The sequence below is a fragment of the Zonotrichia leucophrys genome, chromosome 9 (assembly GCF_028769735.1).
Source record: "Zonotrichia leucophrys gambelii isolate GWCS_2022_RI chromosome 9, RI_Zleu_2.0, whole genome shotgun sequence".
Lineage (NCBI taxonomy): Eukaryota > Metazoa > Chordata > Aves > Passeriformes > Passerellidae > Zonotrichia > Zonotrichia leucophrys.
Window position 1 is genome coordinate 14,861,121 of NC_088179.1, and position 18,209 is coordinate 14,879,329.

Consider the following 18,209-nt stretch of genomic DNA (forward strand, 5'->3'; position numbering starts at 1 on the left):
CCCTGTGACAACTTTAGCAAATCTCTGTCACAATGTCACCCAGCTGATACTGAGTGAAAGGATGACTCCAGCATTGATTCACAGCCATGAGGGGCACAGCACTCTGCTGCCAGCACTGCAGGTTTGGTCTGGGTCTGTCCCCTCCCAGCCCAAGGGACAGAAGCCTGCAGTGTCCCTGGGGCCTGTTGGCAGTGATGAGCACAGGGTGCAGTGAGTTTCCACTTCTGTGCTGTGTTGCAGCATTGACCTTGGCCAGACTCCTGTCTGATCATTGCAGTCTGCTCACCAGCCCTGTTTGATACATGTGGGAACCACTGAGGGAAGGTGAAGTGACACATGCAGTGCTCCTGATGAAAGATGTCTTTGAACCCTGGAGCTCTGGCTGCCTGGAACTGCACCCTGCTCACCACAATCCATCCAGATTTAGCACCCAATAGATGATGTTTGCATGGTCCAAACACTCCTCTCCATTCCAACTAATTTCTAATACCCCCCCTGAAGTAATTTCTTACAGTTTTCCTCATTGGTTTCTAAAAATAGGTTTTTTTTTTTCCCTACATACCTGGCTGGGGGGGGTTTGTTTGATTTTTTTGGTTTCAGCAACTTCCTCAAAACCCAGGACCATGTCTGAGAAATCAGGTTTCCAGCACAGATGCTGCAGAGAGCAGTGGTTTTCAGGGCTGTTCCTCTGTTATTAGCGAGAATTGGGAGGCTGGACTGTATCACATTGTGCTGAGAATACAAAGTGAGAAATGAAAGGAGAAAGAGCAGCTTGTGTGAGAGCCCTTTCATTCAGAAGGGAAGAGTGAGGCATGGTGAACACCTTCAACACAGCACTGATGTGGAATCCTGAGGCCACCAATTAGCCTGGGCATGGGGAGAGGGAGGGGCAGAGCAGGCAGGACTTCAGTGCAGTGCACCAGCAGGTGCATTCCCTACAGCCCCCACAGCAGAGGGCTCCTGGGTAAAACACAGCCTAATGACCATTATTTCTAAGAACACAAGTAACTTATCTGTAAACATCACTCCCCCAACCAAGCATTAGCTGGAAAAAAAAGCAGCTTTGGGGAGAGATACTAATTACACAGCTCTCAACAGCTGGACTTTGATCATAATTACAGTGCCTTTTTCATCTTACATTAGTGGCTTTCAGCTGCAGCTAGGTGGGCACTTCTTGGAAGGTGGAAATCCCACCCGTTTCAGATAATCTGCTCTTTTTATGACTCAGAGTTGACCTGGGTTTTGTGCAGCAAAGGATGAGCTCCCACGGTGCCATCCAAGGCAGCAATTCATGGGGTCAATGGCCTGGCCCTTCAGTGCAGGTGCTTCTGTCATTACAGCAGCACCTCCCAAGTCCCAGAGCCAGGGCACTGAGTGTGTATATTCCTGATTTCAAGGATTTCCCTTTACAAGGAAAGTAGAAGGAGAAAGAGTTAAAGGTCTGCTGAATTTTAGCATCCCTCAGCTCTTTCTGTTTAAGAAGAAGAAAGATGGGCAGACTCAGGATACACCTGTCCAAACAACCTCACTGCAGTCACAACCTACATTTGCATCCTTCACTTCTGCAAAAGGATGTACATCCCCTTCTCAGCAGCCACTGCTCCTTTGCCCCTGTGCCAGCTGGGCTGCAGCTCCAGCACTGATCTCCAGCACTCAGCAATGAGTGGGGCTGTGAAGGAGGAGGCTGTGACGCAGCTGATTCCCTATGATTTTGTGATGCTTTGCTTTGATACCCACATTTTTAATAGCCTCAATGAGGGAGCTGGGCTGTTGAGACAGAGGCTGAAGTGACTTAATCACATACAGTACAGAGTCTGGGCACTCAGCTGTTTTTCCTCATCTGTAGCACTGAATTACTGTGTTCTGTGGATATATAATTTCACAGTGGCATGTGAAATGGCAGGCATAAGGCACATGAGCATCATAGAGGCACATTAACTAATGCTCCTCACTGTGCTCTGCGTTCACCTCTTGACAGAGGAAATGTTTTAGCTGGCTCCCATGTGTCCTCCTGCTGCACATCCCCAAATTGAAGAGGTAAGTAGATGAAGCAACAGCAGAGGGTAAATCAAAGCCACAAATCATAGAGTTAACTGGGATTTATAACTTATTCCCCCTCCACACTGAACTACAGGGAAATCTGTGTGGCATGCATCCCTCCCAGCAGTTTAACAGGGTTTAAAACACTTTTCACGATTGGTTTTTTGCCAGCATACCTCAACGTTATCAGTTTGCTGGTTAGATAATTACTAGATGTAATTTTAAAGTTGCAAAGAAGCACACTGGTATTAGCTAAATAAAGTATTTTGGCCACATCAAAGCAGAAGTGCTTGAAACTGTGTAAAATAAATGCAATTCTGAAACTATTGAATGTTAAAGCAGTCAGAGAAATGTCACATAACACATTATGAATGTGCAGCCAATGGAGCTTAAAGATGAAGACCCTCTATGTCTCCGACTGAGAAAAATATCTTTGGGATCAGCTTTGAGCTGATTTTGACCTGTGGCAGAGCACAGTCACTAACAATTGAACAAATGCCACTCTTGGCTCATGTAAACAGACATGCATAACAGCTGAGAGATGTTGTTACTCTAAGCTGTATCTCAGACAGGTTTTATGACTGAGGGGTGTCACAAATTCTGTTTGTCCTGAGGCTTCCCACACTGCAGTGGTCACTTAAAAACTCATCATGCTGCTCAGGCATGTGGTGAGGAGCAGCATTTCTACTGTAAGGCCTGACTTGCTGGGTGAGGCAGATTTGTAGGGGTTGAAAGGCTTATTAAAAAAGTTCCACCAAATACAGCCAATGGATTCTTTTCTCTTTAATTCATGCTCCAGCTGAATTTTTTGCCTGAGCCACAGCACCAATTTTCAGAACCTGTTATTTGGCATGAAGTGGGATACAAACTGGCAGGAGCTGACAGGCTGGGAAGATGTCTCAGAGCTCAGGTGCACTTCCCAGTGCATCTTCTTGCTTTTTCCCTTTTTCTTCATTTTCACTTTTGGAATTTGCCTGGCTGGGGCTTCCAGCCATGGAAACATCAATGTGCTAAAGACTCGAGAGCTGCCAGCCCAAACCCACCTTGCTGAGTGGGCACTGCTCTGGTGCTGCTTTCTTGTGAATCCCACACTTTCTGCTGGCCACAGGCACATCCCCGCCAGGCTCAGCAGGGCTGGGTGGATTTGCTGGAGGCCAGAGCATGGCTGCATGTGCGTGGCCAGCCCTGGGCTGCTGTTGTGGAAGGTCTCCCTGGGGAATCCAATACCCCCGGCTTCATTCCACCTTCCTGTGCCCGGCAGCGCGGCCAAGGACCGTGCGCTATTTCCCAGCCTCTCTCCTTTCCCTCTGCTGGCCCCAAACGCGGCCCCTCCTCGCTGCCAGGTCTCCACTCTCCTCCCCAGGACCTTCACACAGCAGTGCCACCAAACACTCGGGTTGGGGGGGGATAAAAGCCCCCACAAACCTTGTAACAAAGCACAACAGTGGGGAAACAACCGAGGTATCATCACCAAGCTGCCTGCAGTGCCACGGGCTGGGTGATGGTGACCAAGCCCTTTCTCCAACACAGAGCTGTGCAGCAGGGCAGCCTTCCCCAGCACGCTGTGGAGGGTGCAGAGTTAATAGTTAACTCTTCCAGGGATTAATGCTCCAGTGAGATACCAGCCAGGGCTTTTACAAAACACAGACAGAAACCAGTCTTATAAAGGAGTTCAACAAGTGACTGTGCCCAGAGGATTTCACCTCTCCGAACTTTACGACTGGAAAAATACCATCTACATGTCATTTGCATGCTTAAATATAGTATCTTCTATTGGGAGAAACAAACAAACCGACAATGTGATACTGTGACACCTCGTGTGGACATGCTCTTTTATCTGCTGGAAAGTTATAAAACTCGGCATAACAACAAAGCTAAAATAAGAGTGGTTGTCAAGCTCTGACGCTGGCTGTTAGACAGAAGGAAAAAAATATTCCTGGAAAATTGCTCTCTCTTAGAAGGCAGTTTTTTCTTCTCTGAATCTTTTAAATTAATTATTTATCCTTTAAATTCCAAAATCTCAGGGCTCAATAGGTCAGCTTGTGTTATTCCCAGAAGTTTTTTTCACTCAAAGAAACAAACAAACACACAACAGAAACCTAAAGCCATTCCTGTACTACCCAAAGCACAGTGTAACCTTCTGCTCCAAAACACCAAGGAAAGTTACTATCAGCCTTCGTGCTATTTATCACATATTTTTTTTTCCCCTCTAATGCCAAAGAGGAAAAGGGGATATCTTAAACGGATGCCTATAATTAAACAGTAACCTGTTAGAAAGCCAAAAATAATAATAAGCTCCAGTGAGCATGAAGAGAGCGGCACATTTTTTCCGCGTGCAGCCCAGCTGCCGGCGGCCGATAGCAGGAAAGTTAACGATTATCAGGAGGCTGCGATAAGCGCTGCGATAAGCGGGGTTACGTCACTCACCGCGGGATGCAGGCATCGGGGTAGTACGGCAAGCTGCTGAAAGGTGCTGCTTCAAAATTCATTTCCTTCCAGCCCCTCCCTGGGGACAAACTGAAATAAAATAAATAAATAGATATAAAGCCGGCAGGCTAAAAGCAATAAGGTCAAGTGGTACACGAGGTACAACTTTAGAGATTTATTTTACACTTGCGGATGGGTGGGATCTGCCAGGGGCTTGGCCAATGGGATTGGTCCCGTTACCCGAGCATCACCACCACTCCCTCCTCGCCAGCTGGGCATCTTCTGCACAGATATTTTCCCCTCCTCTCAACATCCTTAATAAACTTTGGTGTGCGCTGGCCACACTTGTTGTTGGGAGCTCATCTGGGGCTTCTCTGAACTTCTGATCTCGCCGGTCATTGGTTGCCTGCCCGCCTGACTTCACAGTTTAATTTTGGCAGCTCTTGCAATTTTACAAACTGCTGTGGCCGCTGGTCATCCTCGTCTCCAGATGGCCGGAGTTTCCTCTGCTGGGTGCAGCGCCTGTGCTGAATTTCATCCTCCTTTAAAAGCTTCCCTTGTCAGCTCTGGGGTTGGTACCTGCTTATAGCTGCCTGGGGAAATTTTCTGTCTCCCTCCCACCGTACACAGTTCACACAGTCTGTTGTGGTCACAGTTTCAAAACGGAATGACAAAATACGGGGAAATTCCTCAATTAAAAATAACTTTTTTTTAAACTTTTGCCTCTCTGCCTCCCCTTCCTGCCCTCCTCCCTGCAAGAGAGCTATCAGATATATTTGTTAATCTTTTCCCTTTTTTAGCTTTTCACTTTTTCCAAAAAAAAGTGAGATCATATAAAAATTTTGCATTGTTCTGGTGTCCTCTAAATAACATACATTTTCCACATTTAAAAAACCCCAATATTTTCAATGACTTTGAGGAGAAAGTAAAAGTAAGAAAATAGAAATCACATCTTTGTCACACATTAAAGCTTAGAGAAAAAAGAGTGAAATCCACCAAAATAAACTACCAAAGATGAAAAGCTGATCTGATTTTCCTGAAACAGCACAAAAGCAAGAAAGGATGGCTTTAATTCTCTCTCCACCACCTCTTTTTCTTTTTTTTTCTATTCTGTTTTGAGTCACACAAAAAGTCATTCAGGAAAGCAACCTGTTTTATCCCCCTGTTTTTTTCCCCCTCCATGATTTATCCAAATAGTACAGGCTGTAAACCTATCCTGGTTTTGTGGGTTTGGAGAATGAATGAAATATGAATCAGGAGCTAAATTAAAATGGATTCCAGCAGGAAAAAAATAGCACCCACATATCTGTGCGCCAGAGGGATTGCATCTTCAAGCAGACCTATACATTTGTGTGGATGAGGAGCAGTGTAAGGGACTGACCTATAGCTCACCTATAGTGAATATTTGGTGCCAGTGTCCGCAATAATTCCAGCCACCCCTGGGTCAAAAGTCAGGAACCCTCTGAGATGGCAGCAATTGCCTCTTATTTTTCCCCTCTGTGTTTTCCTTGTAGGAAATGTTGGTTCGAAGAACGTCACGTGGAAACATTTTCTTTTCTGCCTGTGCCAGGGTGGCAGGAGAGCTATTTCAGACTTGACATTCTCCACCCACACTCAGCCTGATAGCTTCTAACATCTGTGAATTGTGAATCCTGTAAACTCGCAGGGCTGATCCCCAGCCAAGCCCAAGCAGCTTTCACTAAGTGGCTCTCACCAAGGAAGAGAGGCTGGAAGTGAAGGATATGTTTATTAACTGGAGTTAAGGCCTCCCTGCTGCTGGACACTGCTTCCCCTGCCTGGCCCAGGGAAGAACAGTAATATCAAACACTTTTCTCTCTTAGGCTGAACCCTGGAATAAACATCAAAAATTTTAGCTTGTCTTATTGGGGAAGAGGTATGGGAATCTCCAAATCTGCTGGGGAGGAGAGAGAAAGATTCACAGCAGGGTTTGCACACGCACAAAGCAGCCCAGGCAGAGCTTCAGAGGGGCTGCATCCTCTTCTGCTGCTGAAATCGGGGCAGTGGGCAAATACCTCCAGGGTATGGGCAAGGAGGGCCACACCAACTCATGGTCCACACTGCCAGCCTGGCTCTGGTCTAGGCCTTGAGCATCCACCCTTAACCACAGACACAGCAAGGAAGTGCTCTCCCTGCCTAGACCATACCCCAGGACATGCTTTCAATCTGCACCCATGGATGTGGGCATGGATAACCAAACATGCACGCAGGCATCAGGCTGGGCTCTGGACCCACTGCTGAGACTTCGTGCTTGCTCGTGGAGAAACACCAGAAGCTGCTTGGATTTCATCTACCATGCCCATGGTTGTATTAGCTGTTACCTCCTCCAGCCTGACTTCATGGAAGAGGGGTTATGCATTGTGTGCTCTCCAAACAGCCTGGAAAAGTTTGCCTCTCCTCATAGGTTTCAACCTAAAAGGCAAAAGAAATGTCATGAGAAAAGTGCTGTTCTTGAGAAGCCCTGCTCTACCTTCTTCATGGGAGCTGGAGAAGAGTCTCTCCCAGAATGGCCTGGGTGCAATGGCCAATGCTTGGGGAGCCGGGAATAACTCCCAGCTGGAGACAGACCCTCTTCTGATATTGGCCAGTCTCCTCACCCAGCAGGTGCCCAGATCACACATCCCAAGGGCTTTGTGAAGTAAAACTGGCAGCTCCTGACCTTGCTGCTGCTGGGCTGGCCCCTGTCTGAGGGTGCAGCTGCCCTCTGGTTTTACACTGCCTTAGCTCTGCACAGCCTTGGTACCCCAGGCACAGTAAATACAAGTCTGTTACAGCCCAAACCCAAAATCCTGTGGTTCCTGTTTGCAGTGCTGAACACATCTTGCAGTGCTGCAATTAAGTGATAGTCTCCAGCTAGCAATTCACACCAAAAGAATAACTTCTCCTGAAAAAAAATCAATTTTAAAAAGCAGCACCACATAATTCTGATGAGAAAAAGTGGCTTGTCGCAGGGCTCTCTTCTCACTCACAAGGCACTGATGAGAGATGTTTCTAGCAAGGCCATTTCCCCAAAAACTTCAAAAGGGGCCGCCTAAGATCTGTACCACCCCTCATGCCTGGAGTTGGGTAAATGCAAATTGTTCATGATTTGGTTTTCTTTGGCACTGCACAGAGTAGCTGCCTGCTTTTCCCAGAGAACTGGACATTTTCAGCCTCCCACAGAGTTCTGGACATGTTCTGAGGTAGCTCAGAATATCTATCTTTCGCTTTACCCAGCTGGAAAACAGAGCCATGGAAACCCAGTGGCAGTGCTGTACAAAAGCCCCCTGCAAAAGCCAGCAAGTATCCTGACTTCTCTCCTGCAACCCAAACAGCCTTCCTGCTCACAGCCAACACAGCTATGGTTGATTGACCAGGAATTTGGGCAGGGATATTCACCAGTGCAGTGAGGTTGCATGCAGCTCCTCTCAGCTGCAAGGCACGCTGCATAGCACAGCCAGCAGTGGAAACACAAGCACAGGGTGTGTGCCTGTGTGCATTGCCAGTGCCCCGTGCATAGCTGGGAGGCTCTCGGTGCTCCTGGTATTTGGCCAAGTTCATTTGCACTGCCTTAAAGGAAACCTACTGGGAGATGGAGCCTGAGACATGAGTTGGGATTTCAGGATGGGGGGGGTGGTATATGAGGACTAGTAAATTTAATTGAAGAAGAAGTTATCTGGGGAGAAATTCTTTACTTTAAGAAGAAATTCTCTGCTGTGTGGGTGGTGAGGCAGTGGAACAGGTTGCCCAGAGAAGCTGCTAATGCCCATCCCTGCAAGCGCTGAAGGCCAGGCAGGACGGAGCTCTGAGCAGCCTTTCTAGTGGAAGGTGTCCCTTCCCCCATCAAGGGACTTGGATGATCTTTAAGGTCCCTTCCAACCCAAACCAATCCAGGGCTCTGTGACCCCGGGAGCAGAGGCAAGGGGAGCTCCTTTCAGTGGCAGAGGGGCTGGTGACACGCTCGGTGCGGCCGGTGGATGTGCGGGCTGCAGGCACGCGTCCCGCAGGAAGCGGGGCTGCCGGGGATCTGTCTGGACAGCGGATTTACAGCCAGCCGCGGAGCAGGCAGCGCACCAGGCATGTGTGTAGGTGGGCAGGAATGCGGTGCCTCGCTCCGCTCCGCCGCTTCCACGTCTGCGGCGGACCAACAGCCAGGAAACAGCTGCGGGACACTCTCCCGTTACCCTCCGTGCCCCGCTCCCGCCCCAGGCTGGCGCTGAAATGACCGGGAGATTATCCTTTGGAGAGGCAAACATTTCTATCCCCGGGAGGAGACTGCTGCGGCGGATTTGCGATGGTCCCCGCACCGCCACCGAGGTCAGGGTGGCTGTGAGAGCCCCACTCCTGAAAAGGGCACAAGGGAGAGGCGCTTTCCTGACATCTCTGTGCTCCCAGCCCTGTTCCGTGGCTCCGGGAACCTCTGAACCACTTGGAGCTGAAGAATACAGGAAGATGCTTTGCTCTGAGCCACCTTTGCAACTGCTGGCTTCAGGATTTGCCTGAAATCAGACACACCCTTTATGCCAGGGGATGAAACTATTCATTCACAGCTTGAGGTTTCCAGGGGAGTGGTTGTGGTCCTTTGTTGGTTTGTTTGGATTTTTTTTTCTTTTTTTTTTTGTTAAGCTAAAATTAATTTCTTTTAAGAGCAAGAAGTCTCTGGGATATTTGGGGAATTTTTTTTGTTAGAAAAGGTGAAGAGAAGGAAATAATTCTCTCCTACCATCAGTAAAATGTTTTACCTTGGCTATCCAAGGGAAGAGAAAGCCACATCAGCGTGTCTTTTGAGCACATTTTTCAATTTTAACTAAATATTAGGGATGTTTAAAGGTTTCAAAAGAATTAAGGCTTTAGGAGTTTCATGAACAGAAGTAAGCAAAGACAACTATTCAGTAACTCCAGTGAAGGGAAAGAGGAAACAGAAGTATGACCCTCACAGGATCTGGAGGATCTCCCCGAATGCTGTGATGGTAGGGGAAAAGCTTCCTTAAGAATTCAGATTTTGCCTCTGGCTAATTTCTGATCCCACTGCTTCAGAAGTGTCAAATTTCTGGCTTTTTTCCAAGCCTTCACCCCTGCACCTTCCATATTGAGAGACAAGGGATGGGAGGAGAACTGTAAAAAATAAATTAATAAATAAACCCACCACAATTCCACACACGATCCTGCCCGTTCCCCCCAGCGCCTTTGTCCCTGGTGCAGACACAAAACAGTAAAGAAGGGCACTCACACCCCGGGCCCCCACGCTGGCACTGACCTGCCTGGGGAGCACAGACCTGCTGGTGGGGCTGAGCCCAGCAGCAGCTCCCCCCACATCTGTGCAACATCTGGGCAGGTCATGCTTGGTCACTGATGGCCAAGAGTGGCCCAGGACTGATGACAAGCCAGCCAGCAGTGCAGCACAACCCCACAGGCACATCTGGTATCCCAGTGTACCACTCCCCACATCCTTCTCCTGTTCAGCCTGGACATCTCAGTGCCAACAACTGTGGACTTTAAATACACCAGTTTCAAGCTGCCATCTCCATGTGAATACCACACCCTGGAGCTCTGCACAATCCTCATGCTGGCCATCAACTGCTTAGGCAGAGTTAGGAGGAAGCAAAGGGCAGGGCACTGTTCCAGCCTTGCTCAACAGGACAATGGGAACTGCTTTCAGAGCTCTCTGGTTGTTGCCTTTGGTGTCTCCTGTGTCACATCTGTAGTGTCACAGCATCATCCACTCACAGCAAAGGTCAGTATAGTTTGCAGGGGTAACAGATATTTCTGTGAGGCACAAACCACTTCTTGAGTGCTTGTCCCCAGGATCCTGTCTCAGCAGGAGCTCAGATGACAGGGACTGGAAGACTGACCACCTCAGAGGGGTAAAGCTGAAGTCTTCCATGATCTCATCCTTCACCATCTACAGCTACACCATCTACAACTACACCAGCTACAAAAACTTCGTTGTTTTTTCAGGGCTTGCCCTAGTTCTCTGCTTGAGCAATCCTGAAACTATTAATACTTTTAAGTAACCCAGAACAGCTACAACTAGGGTTTCCCACTGCCTCCCTTTCTACTCCAACCGCACAGCTTCTAGCAAAGCACTTTTTACTCTTTTCCTGTTCTCCCACATGCTTATGGAGACTTCCAGCTCCCATGGGACACTGAGGGCATCATTTGTTTCCTCTAGGCTTTCCTATCTTCCAAGTCCCAGGGCAGAGACTGGTTCTAGGAGAAAGCCCAGAGCACCCATCTCAGCAGGTTAATTCAGTTGTGCTCTGGGCTTCCTGCAAGCACCAGCTCCGTGTGTTTCCATGGGATTGGGCCAAGCCAAAAAGCTTGCCTGCGGCTGGCCTCACTTCTAATCCATCAGCCTCTTTATCTCACTGACCCCCCCACCAAGGTCCTCAGAGGTGTAGTTTACTATGCCACAGTCTGTGGCTAAGCCTCAGTACAGTCATGGATGTCCCCTCTCCTGGAGACATTCCCACCACTGAGGGCCACACTGTGTCTGTTTTCTCCAAAGTCAGGGCAGCAGAAAGTTTTTACCCTTGTTCTCAAGCTGGAAGGAGATGGCAGAGGAGCAGACTTGAAGCCGACCATGTATTTTGGAAGCTGCAGTCTCCATTTTCTCCCCTTTGAGGAGTCATCAAACAAAACTAACTATAAGGGTAATAGCATCAGTGGAGAGCAGATGTGAGCACTGGAGAGGTTTCTTTCCACTGTTACTAAAAACCAGGCCACTTCGCCCTATGGAGAGGGAGCAGAGGGAAGCAGATATAAGAGATCAAATCTGGAGTATTGCTCCATGTCCCTTGCCAAGCCTTATGGTTATTCAGGCACACGTGAAGGAGGAAAAACACAGAGCAGCGACTACAGTGATAAATCAGGAGCAAGGCCAAAAGGAAGCTCTCTCTCTCTCTGGCCCCAGGAGAGCCTGCCCTGTCCTCGAGAACTGGCAGGCCACTGTGCAGCTCCCACGGGAAGCTCCTGCCACCCGAGGCAGAGGAGGGAATTTCCCTGCTCCACATCAGCGCAGCTGTGCCGCATCTCCAGGGCTGTTCCGAGACACCGCGGGGCCACAGCCCGGCCCCGAACGGGCCTGCAGGCTGGAGCAGCCCAGGACAGGTGCCAGCACCCTGCCATGGGGTCAGGGCTGCATATCAAGGGGGTGGCTGGGCTGTGTAGGTGGAAGGCTTGGTCTGCCCACTCAGCTGCCACACGACATGTCTGGCATTCTGGCAAGAGCTGTGCCACAAATACACACAGCGTCATCACACCCTGCAGGGTCGGGCCCAGGTTGGGGACAGGAACCTCAGTGAGCACATCCCTGTGGGTGAAAGTCTGCCCCAGCCCTGCTGTGCAGTGAGGGGTGGGGAAGGACGCCAGGACTGGGAGCTCCCTGCAATTTCCCATCTGTTCTCTAGCCCAGGCTCACGCTCATCCTCTCGCCACAGACCCATCCCAGAGTTTTCTCACGCTCTGCTCACATCTTCCAGGTGTTCACATCAGAAGCCTCAGAGGCTGGTTCATGGAATTCCAGGGTATCAGCTTCTGAAGTGCTGCTGACAGCCAGCAGCACCAGCCCAGCAGCAAATGAAAGAGGCTTCCTCTACGTAAAGCAAAGCAAAAGATTTGCTGAATCAAGTTTTCTGTGAGGAGAGATTGACTCAGAGAGAAAGTTCCTAACAAGAACAGCATTTACTGTCAGCCTCGATGGAAGACACAGAAATGCAGTAAACCGAGTTTATTGCTGCATCACTCATCTTTCACAGCCTCTGACTCTTCCTCATGAGTCAGAGCTGAGCTGAATTGTAGCAATGTCATGTTGCTGCTATCAACCCTGCTGCTCCTGCACCTTCCCATCTCCTGCCTGCTCTGCAAAAGTAGAAATCTCTCCGGCCTTTTGGCAGCTGCAGAAAATAAATCCTCAATGCAAAAGCATTGGTCTCAAAAGAATTTCTCGTTTCCAAACAGGATACAACAAAATCTCACTGCTTGGCTGGCAGAGCTCTAGTTCCCAGCATTAAGGCTATGTCTCTCCTGCAATCCAAGGTGCAAGCACAGCTCCTGCAGGCATACCTGAACTAATGGGATTAAAGCCAGTTCAAGAACAGTAGCAATTAAAACAAAAATCCCTAAAGCATTAACCACTAGCGATGGAAGACCTGGTTGCAAACCTGCACATCCTCTGCTAAAGCCTGCACTTCCACACCTCCCCAGCCAGCAGAACCCAGCTCACCAATAAGGTGGGTGTGTTCACATAGGCAGTAATTTCCCTCCTGTCTGTGCTGCAGATAGAGCCCAAGAATGCCTGAAGTTAGGGGCACAGGTCCTTTTCCAGGGTTTCAGTCTGAAATACACTAGGGGTGGGATATGCTTAACTCTGCTCGTTGGTGCATCCTACTCAGGATGGAGCACAAAATCCACTTAAACACTGAGAGTAGATGACATAAAATAAGAGTTTGGTGTCACTTAAGTTAATAAAACCTTCTTTTCTGTCTCAGAGCAAAGCTGAGGAAAGCTGAAGAGCCAGTGTTTCATGTCTTTGTGGAGAAGATAACAACTAAAAGAGAGTTTCTTGCATTACCCCCATCCTTGTGCTTTGATGTTAATAACCATACATGCATCCCTGAAAAAAACAAAGCCTCACATGTGATATGATCAAACCTTCGCACCTCACTTTTTCCAAAGAGAAACAATTTCTGCTGTGACTCAGCCCAAGCACGTCATACACTGCACCCTTGTAGTAGGCAAAAGATAACTCCCTGTCCCAAACTCCCAGCTCAGCTTCAGCTTTTCAAACCGGGGTAGTTTTCCCACGGCCATGGGATGGCAGAAGCCAGAATTGCTCATCCCTGGGAGGTGAGGCTGCCAGAAGTGACACCATCGGTAACCCAGCTAACACCAGAAGTACCCACACACAGGTAATCCCACATTTGAGAAGCCCAGGCCCTCCTTCTGAGGGGATCAAATCTCCCCCAGGCAGCAACTCTGTGGGAAGAATGAGAACCAATAGTTGGTTTTGAACAATCAGAACAATCAGCCTCTCAAAAACCTCGGCAACGCTGCCTGGTCCGAGGCAGCGCCGTGGAGGGAAGGGAGTGTGCGTAACAGTGCCATCTGGTGATCCCTGTCACCGGGATCCTTGTCACTGGGGATCCCTGCCGTCCTGTGATCCCTGTCACTGGTGATCTCTGTCATCAGGGATCCTTGTCACTGGGGATCCCTGTCACCTCGGATCCCTGCCACCAGGCATCCCTGCCACTGGTGATTTCTGTCACTGGTGATCACAGTCACCCAGGATCTCTGCCACCTGGGATCCCTGCCATCCTGTGATCCCTGTCACTGGGGATCCTTGTCACTGGTGATCCCTGTCACCAGGGATCTCTGCCATCTGGTGACCCCTGTCACCTGGGATCCCTGCCACTGGTGATTCCTGCCCTCGGCATTATTGACAGCTGGGCAGTGGCACCCAAAACTCCTGGTACCAGTGGGACTGGCTCCACCGTGCTCAACAGAGCCTTTACTGCTGGGTCTCACTGCTGTTGTCTTATGGGGTAACAGATCAGAAGCACTCCAGAGCAAGGATAAAGGTGAAGGGAGGTGCTTTGTATTCTCCCTGCATATTGGCTCTCCTGGAAAGTCCTGCAGGCATGAGTTTTAGAGAAACTGAGCTAGGTCCCTCTATTCCCCATCCTATTGCCATGCATCAAAAGGCTGCGTGAGCCAAATCCTACTTTTGTGGGGGCCATTAACTTTCCATACCTTATTCCAGGGGGCTACTCCAGATTCACTTAGAGACCATGGTCTGTGTGGGTGTAAAAGCAGAGGTCAGCTCTGTCTTGCAGGAGTGCACTACCCTGAAGATCAAGGGTATTTTAGTCCCTAGGTCCACATTTGAGACAAGTGCAGAGATGGAAACATTCCTGCATTTTTTTGTGGTGGTTTTGTTTGATTTTTTTTCCCAAATCACCCTTCCTAAGAGTAGAGCTCCAAAGCATGGCACAGGCTGGTCAAACAGCAATCAGTTCTGTCGGATCTCAATATCTCAGTCCTGAGATGCTGAGCCTCCGAGACCCTGGGGGGGCTCGGGACTCCTGGAATGTTGCCAGAAGGGTCTGGTAGCTGGACTTTAACCCTGCACAGGAGACGACAGGGATGAGGGCTTCACCGGGTGAATGGTGAAGGGATTAGTTAATTAGAGGGTGAGACACAAGGTTTAAGATTTATGTACAGGGGGGTTTAGAGGAGTAAGATGGAGGAATTGGGGTGTGTCCTGTCCTTCTTCTTCTTCCTCTTCTCCTCCATCTTCTTTGGCCACGGTGGCACCTTTCTATTGGTTATTACTAAGAGTACACCGAGTTATAAGAATAGATGGTATTGGGGAAAAATGATAAATATTGTACACGTCACAATGGGTATAAAGATAGGGGCCTGCCCCGGAGTTGGGACAGTGTGCCCATGGCTGACTGCTGAGCAGATCTCTGCTGGCTGAAAGAACATCTTTTAGATAAACAATTAATAAACATAAAACCAGAAAGAAGAACTGAAGCCTCTTCTCGTCCTTCAATACGCGGGCTGCCCCAAGGCCACCTCCGGGCCACCTCCGGGCCTCCCAGGCCCCTCAAACAGCCGAGATAAACGGACAAGTTCTGAAACCTTAACACCACCTGCCTCCTGCTCAAGCATTCCCAGCAATAACTCCACTAAACCTAGCATCTCTACAAGTCCTGTGGAGCCCACACAGAATACACACCACTCCTGCACCAAAATCTGCCAAGGCTCAAGACAGCACTGAGGGACAGCCAAAATGCAAGGGATGCTGATTGGCCACTGAGCAGTTATGGGCTGTCTGCATGCCTACAATCCACAATAAATATCAAATAACTGGCATTCCTTGTTGCCTTCATTCTCACCATCACAGAGATACCATCCAGGTCCTCCAGGGACAGGTTCTGAAAGAGCAGTGGCCACTCAAGGCTGATGATAGCTTTGAGACAAACCTGTCCCTTAACACTGCTCTTTCCAGCCTGCTGCAAAGGGAGGAGGGGACACCTGCCAAGACTCTCAGGCAGCTGTACCCCAGCAAGTGCATCATTAATGGACCAATGGATGTCCCCATATCCCAGGAGATACAGGTGAATCTGTCCAGCAAGTCTTCTCAGAAGATGAGGAAGGGGAATGCTCATAAGGACTTTGCTGTTTTCTCCAGTCTCAGGAATGCTCCAGAACTATTCATATTCTCCTTCTGGGAGAGCTGGCTTCACATACCTCTGGCAGGATGTTTTATAGACCTCACTCTGCTCTAATAAGAGTAGGGTGCAAAAAAACAACCCCAAACATATAAACCATTTCCAGAGTCTGCAAAGCTCACAGTAACACCACACTATGTTTCTTTGCCTGATGATCTGGTCTTCTGCTTCTCAGGAAATGAGAAACTTATTCAATGGCTTCCAGTCCTCATGTCATGAGGTCTCTACTTGAAAGTGGTGTTAAATGTAATTTAAATTATATTTCTCAAAGCTTCTTTTAAAACAGATTTATAAACAAAATATGTTCCTTTCTAAGAGCACCTAATTAATGCCGCTTTCCAAATACCTTAACCTGAAGCATTGGCAATCAATGACTAGGCAGACAGGTTTTAAGAAAGTCTCTTCTAAAACAAATTGCAACATGCAGATTCTGTGTTGTTAAAACGATTCACATGCCTTTTTCACACATGATTTCAAGTCACTAAGGTAGGCAAGACCACACAATATAACTTAATACATAGCAATCAAAACTTTCCACACCATCCTTTAATATAAAGCCATGTCCCTACGTAATAAGTGATGCAACAGAATTTCCCTCAAGTCCCAGTTCCTACAATTGAAGCTTAAGCCCAGAAAAAAAAGAATTAAAATTCTTTGGTTGCTGCTGAATCACTGGCTGCATTGGGTTATTTTCCTGTGCATTAGACTTTAATTATAACTAAGCTTTAGCCATCTGTTCTACTCCCTAATTACAGATGCAACAAATATTTCACAATTCCAACTGTTAAAGAGATCTAAGAAAGCTCCATCTATGATGTGCAAGGTTGGCTTCACTGGAGCCCTTTGCACTCCTTTTTAAGCACTGGGGAAGAGGAGAGGATCCTCTGGCCATGAAGCAGATCCTGTTATTAATTGAGGCTTTGCTATGTCACACCTCTTGGAAGGACTGTAAACTTCCCTGTGCCAAGGCACAGAGGGCCACAGCAGTGCTGTGTGCTGGTGGCCTCTAACCCAGATGTTCCTGTCCCACAAGGACTTGAAAGAAAGATGAGCAGATGATTCAGAACAGCTGATGCATCAGCAGTTACAGCGTTGGGAAAGGACTCTGACATAAATTCTGGGGGTTTTTTTGGTGTGGATGCTAAAGGTGCTTCAGCCCCAGCTGCCCACCTGGCTCCTCTTGCTGTGGCTGCTCTCACACCACACACGTCCTACTAGGGTAAGTCCCTGCAAGTGCTTCAGCTCTATCACTTCATGGGCCATTTTCTCATCCACATGAAGAAAGGTGGGACTTCAGTTATCATACTGTGCTCAGCAGCATCTGAAGGCAAAGCCCCCAATATATTCCACACCTGCTGCAACAACAATTATCTCAGCAGAGAAGAGGGCTGGATGAAGACACCCCAAGCACCCAGAGCAGCACACCTGGCCTATCTGGGAGCATGGTTATCCACTCTCCCTCCACATCTGGGGCTGGCTGTCAGACAGCCCAGGAGGAGAAGCTTGCTGCAGGCTCTGGAGCCTCTCAGTCAACTTCCGCAGAGCTCTGCTCACTGTCACGAGACACTGCTGCAGCTGCCTGAGCTGCCACCACCACAGTGCCCTGTGCTGAACCCTGCCCTGTCCACAGCCCCAAGCACACTCGTAGCTGTAGGGCTGTGCTTGTGCCTCCACCAACCACCTGGACAACTGCCCAGTGTTTTGTAATTGCACACGCCGCCACTGACCTCAGCAATCCCTTCACCAGTCACAGTCAGATGCCTGCTGAGCTCCAGAGCTGTTATTCATCATAAAAAGATTTGGTTTCACAGCAGCTGCCTGCAACTGTGTCCGTGCCCAGTTGTGGAGAGGAGGGCACGTCCTGCCCAGGTACATGCCACGGGCTACTTTTTGTTTATGTGTGTGTCTGGGGAAAGCACAGACAGAGAGGAGAGGAGAAGAAAAGGTTGAATTCACAGAGCTGAAGTGTGAATGTTTATATTTGTTAGTGTACCAGAGAGAATATAGCTTTTTAGACAAAAGAGAAAGTTGAGAAAGGGTAGAGTAACCCAGAAGCTCATACAGTTTCCATGGTGGGATTTCACACAGTTATATTTAAATATATCTCATCTCCTGCATCCACAGTAAGTTTCAAATGATATCCAGTGGTTTCTCACCACAATTATATGTAAGACCCTCTTTACATTTCTAACATTTAGGTATACGCCCAGACTTTCACTCTGAATGTAATGTTAAATTGAATTTTTAAAAAGTAATCAACCAACACTCCTCTGCTGTGCTTTGACAAGGACCCAAAACCACCACGTTTCTTGTGGTTTTCTTCTAAAATCATTATGACAGGGCTGAGTGGAATCACAAGGCAGGTTTGCTGAGTGGTTTGGTTCTGAGAATATAATGGAGTCCAGAGTCAAAGTATTTATCTCTGACATCAGGGCAAGGGATCACAGTGTTTCTGTATTCATAACCATGTGCTTGCATGTCCTAGCCTCTGGGTGATTATATATCACA

General features: G+C 48.4%; 1 protein-coding gene across 1 annotated transcript in view; it reads right to left on the reverse strand.

Annotated features, from left to right (window-relative positions):
• TP63 (tumor protein p63) overlaps positions 1-4,544 on the reverse strand; it is a 100,344-nt gene extending 95,800 nt beyond the window's left edge. Inside the window, exon 1 of the mRNA XM_064721060.1 lies at positions 4,468-4,544. Within this exon, the coding sequence (XP_064577130.1) occupies positions 4,468-4,529 (62 nt within the window). The 5' untranslated portion in view covers positions 4,530-4,544. The remainder of the gene's footprint in view (positions 1-4,467) is intronic.
• Between the last annotated feature and the right edge of the window lie 13,665 nt (positions 4,545-18,209).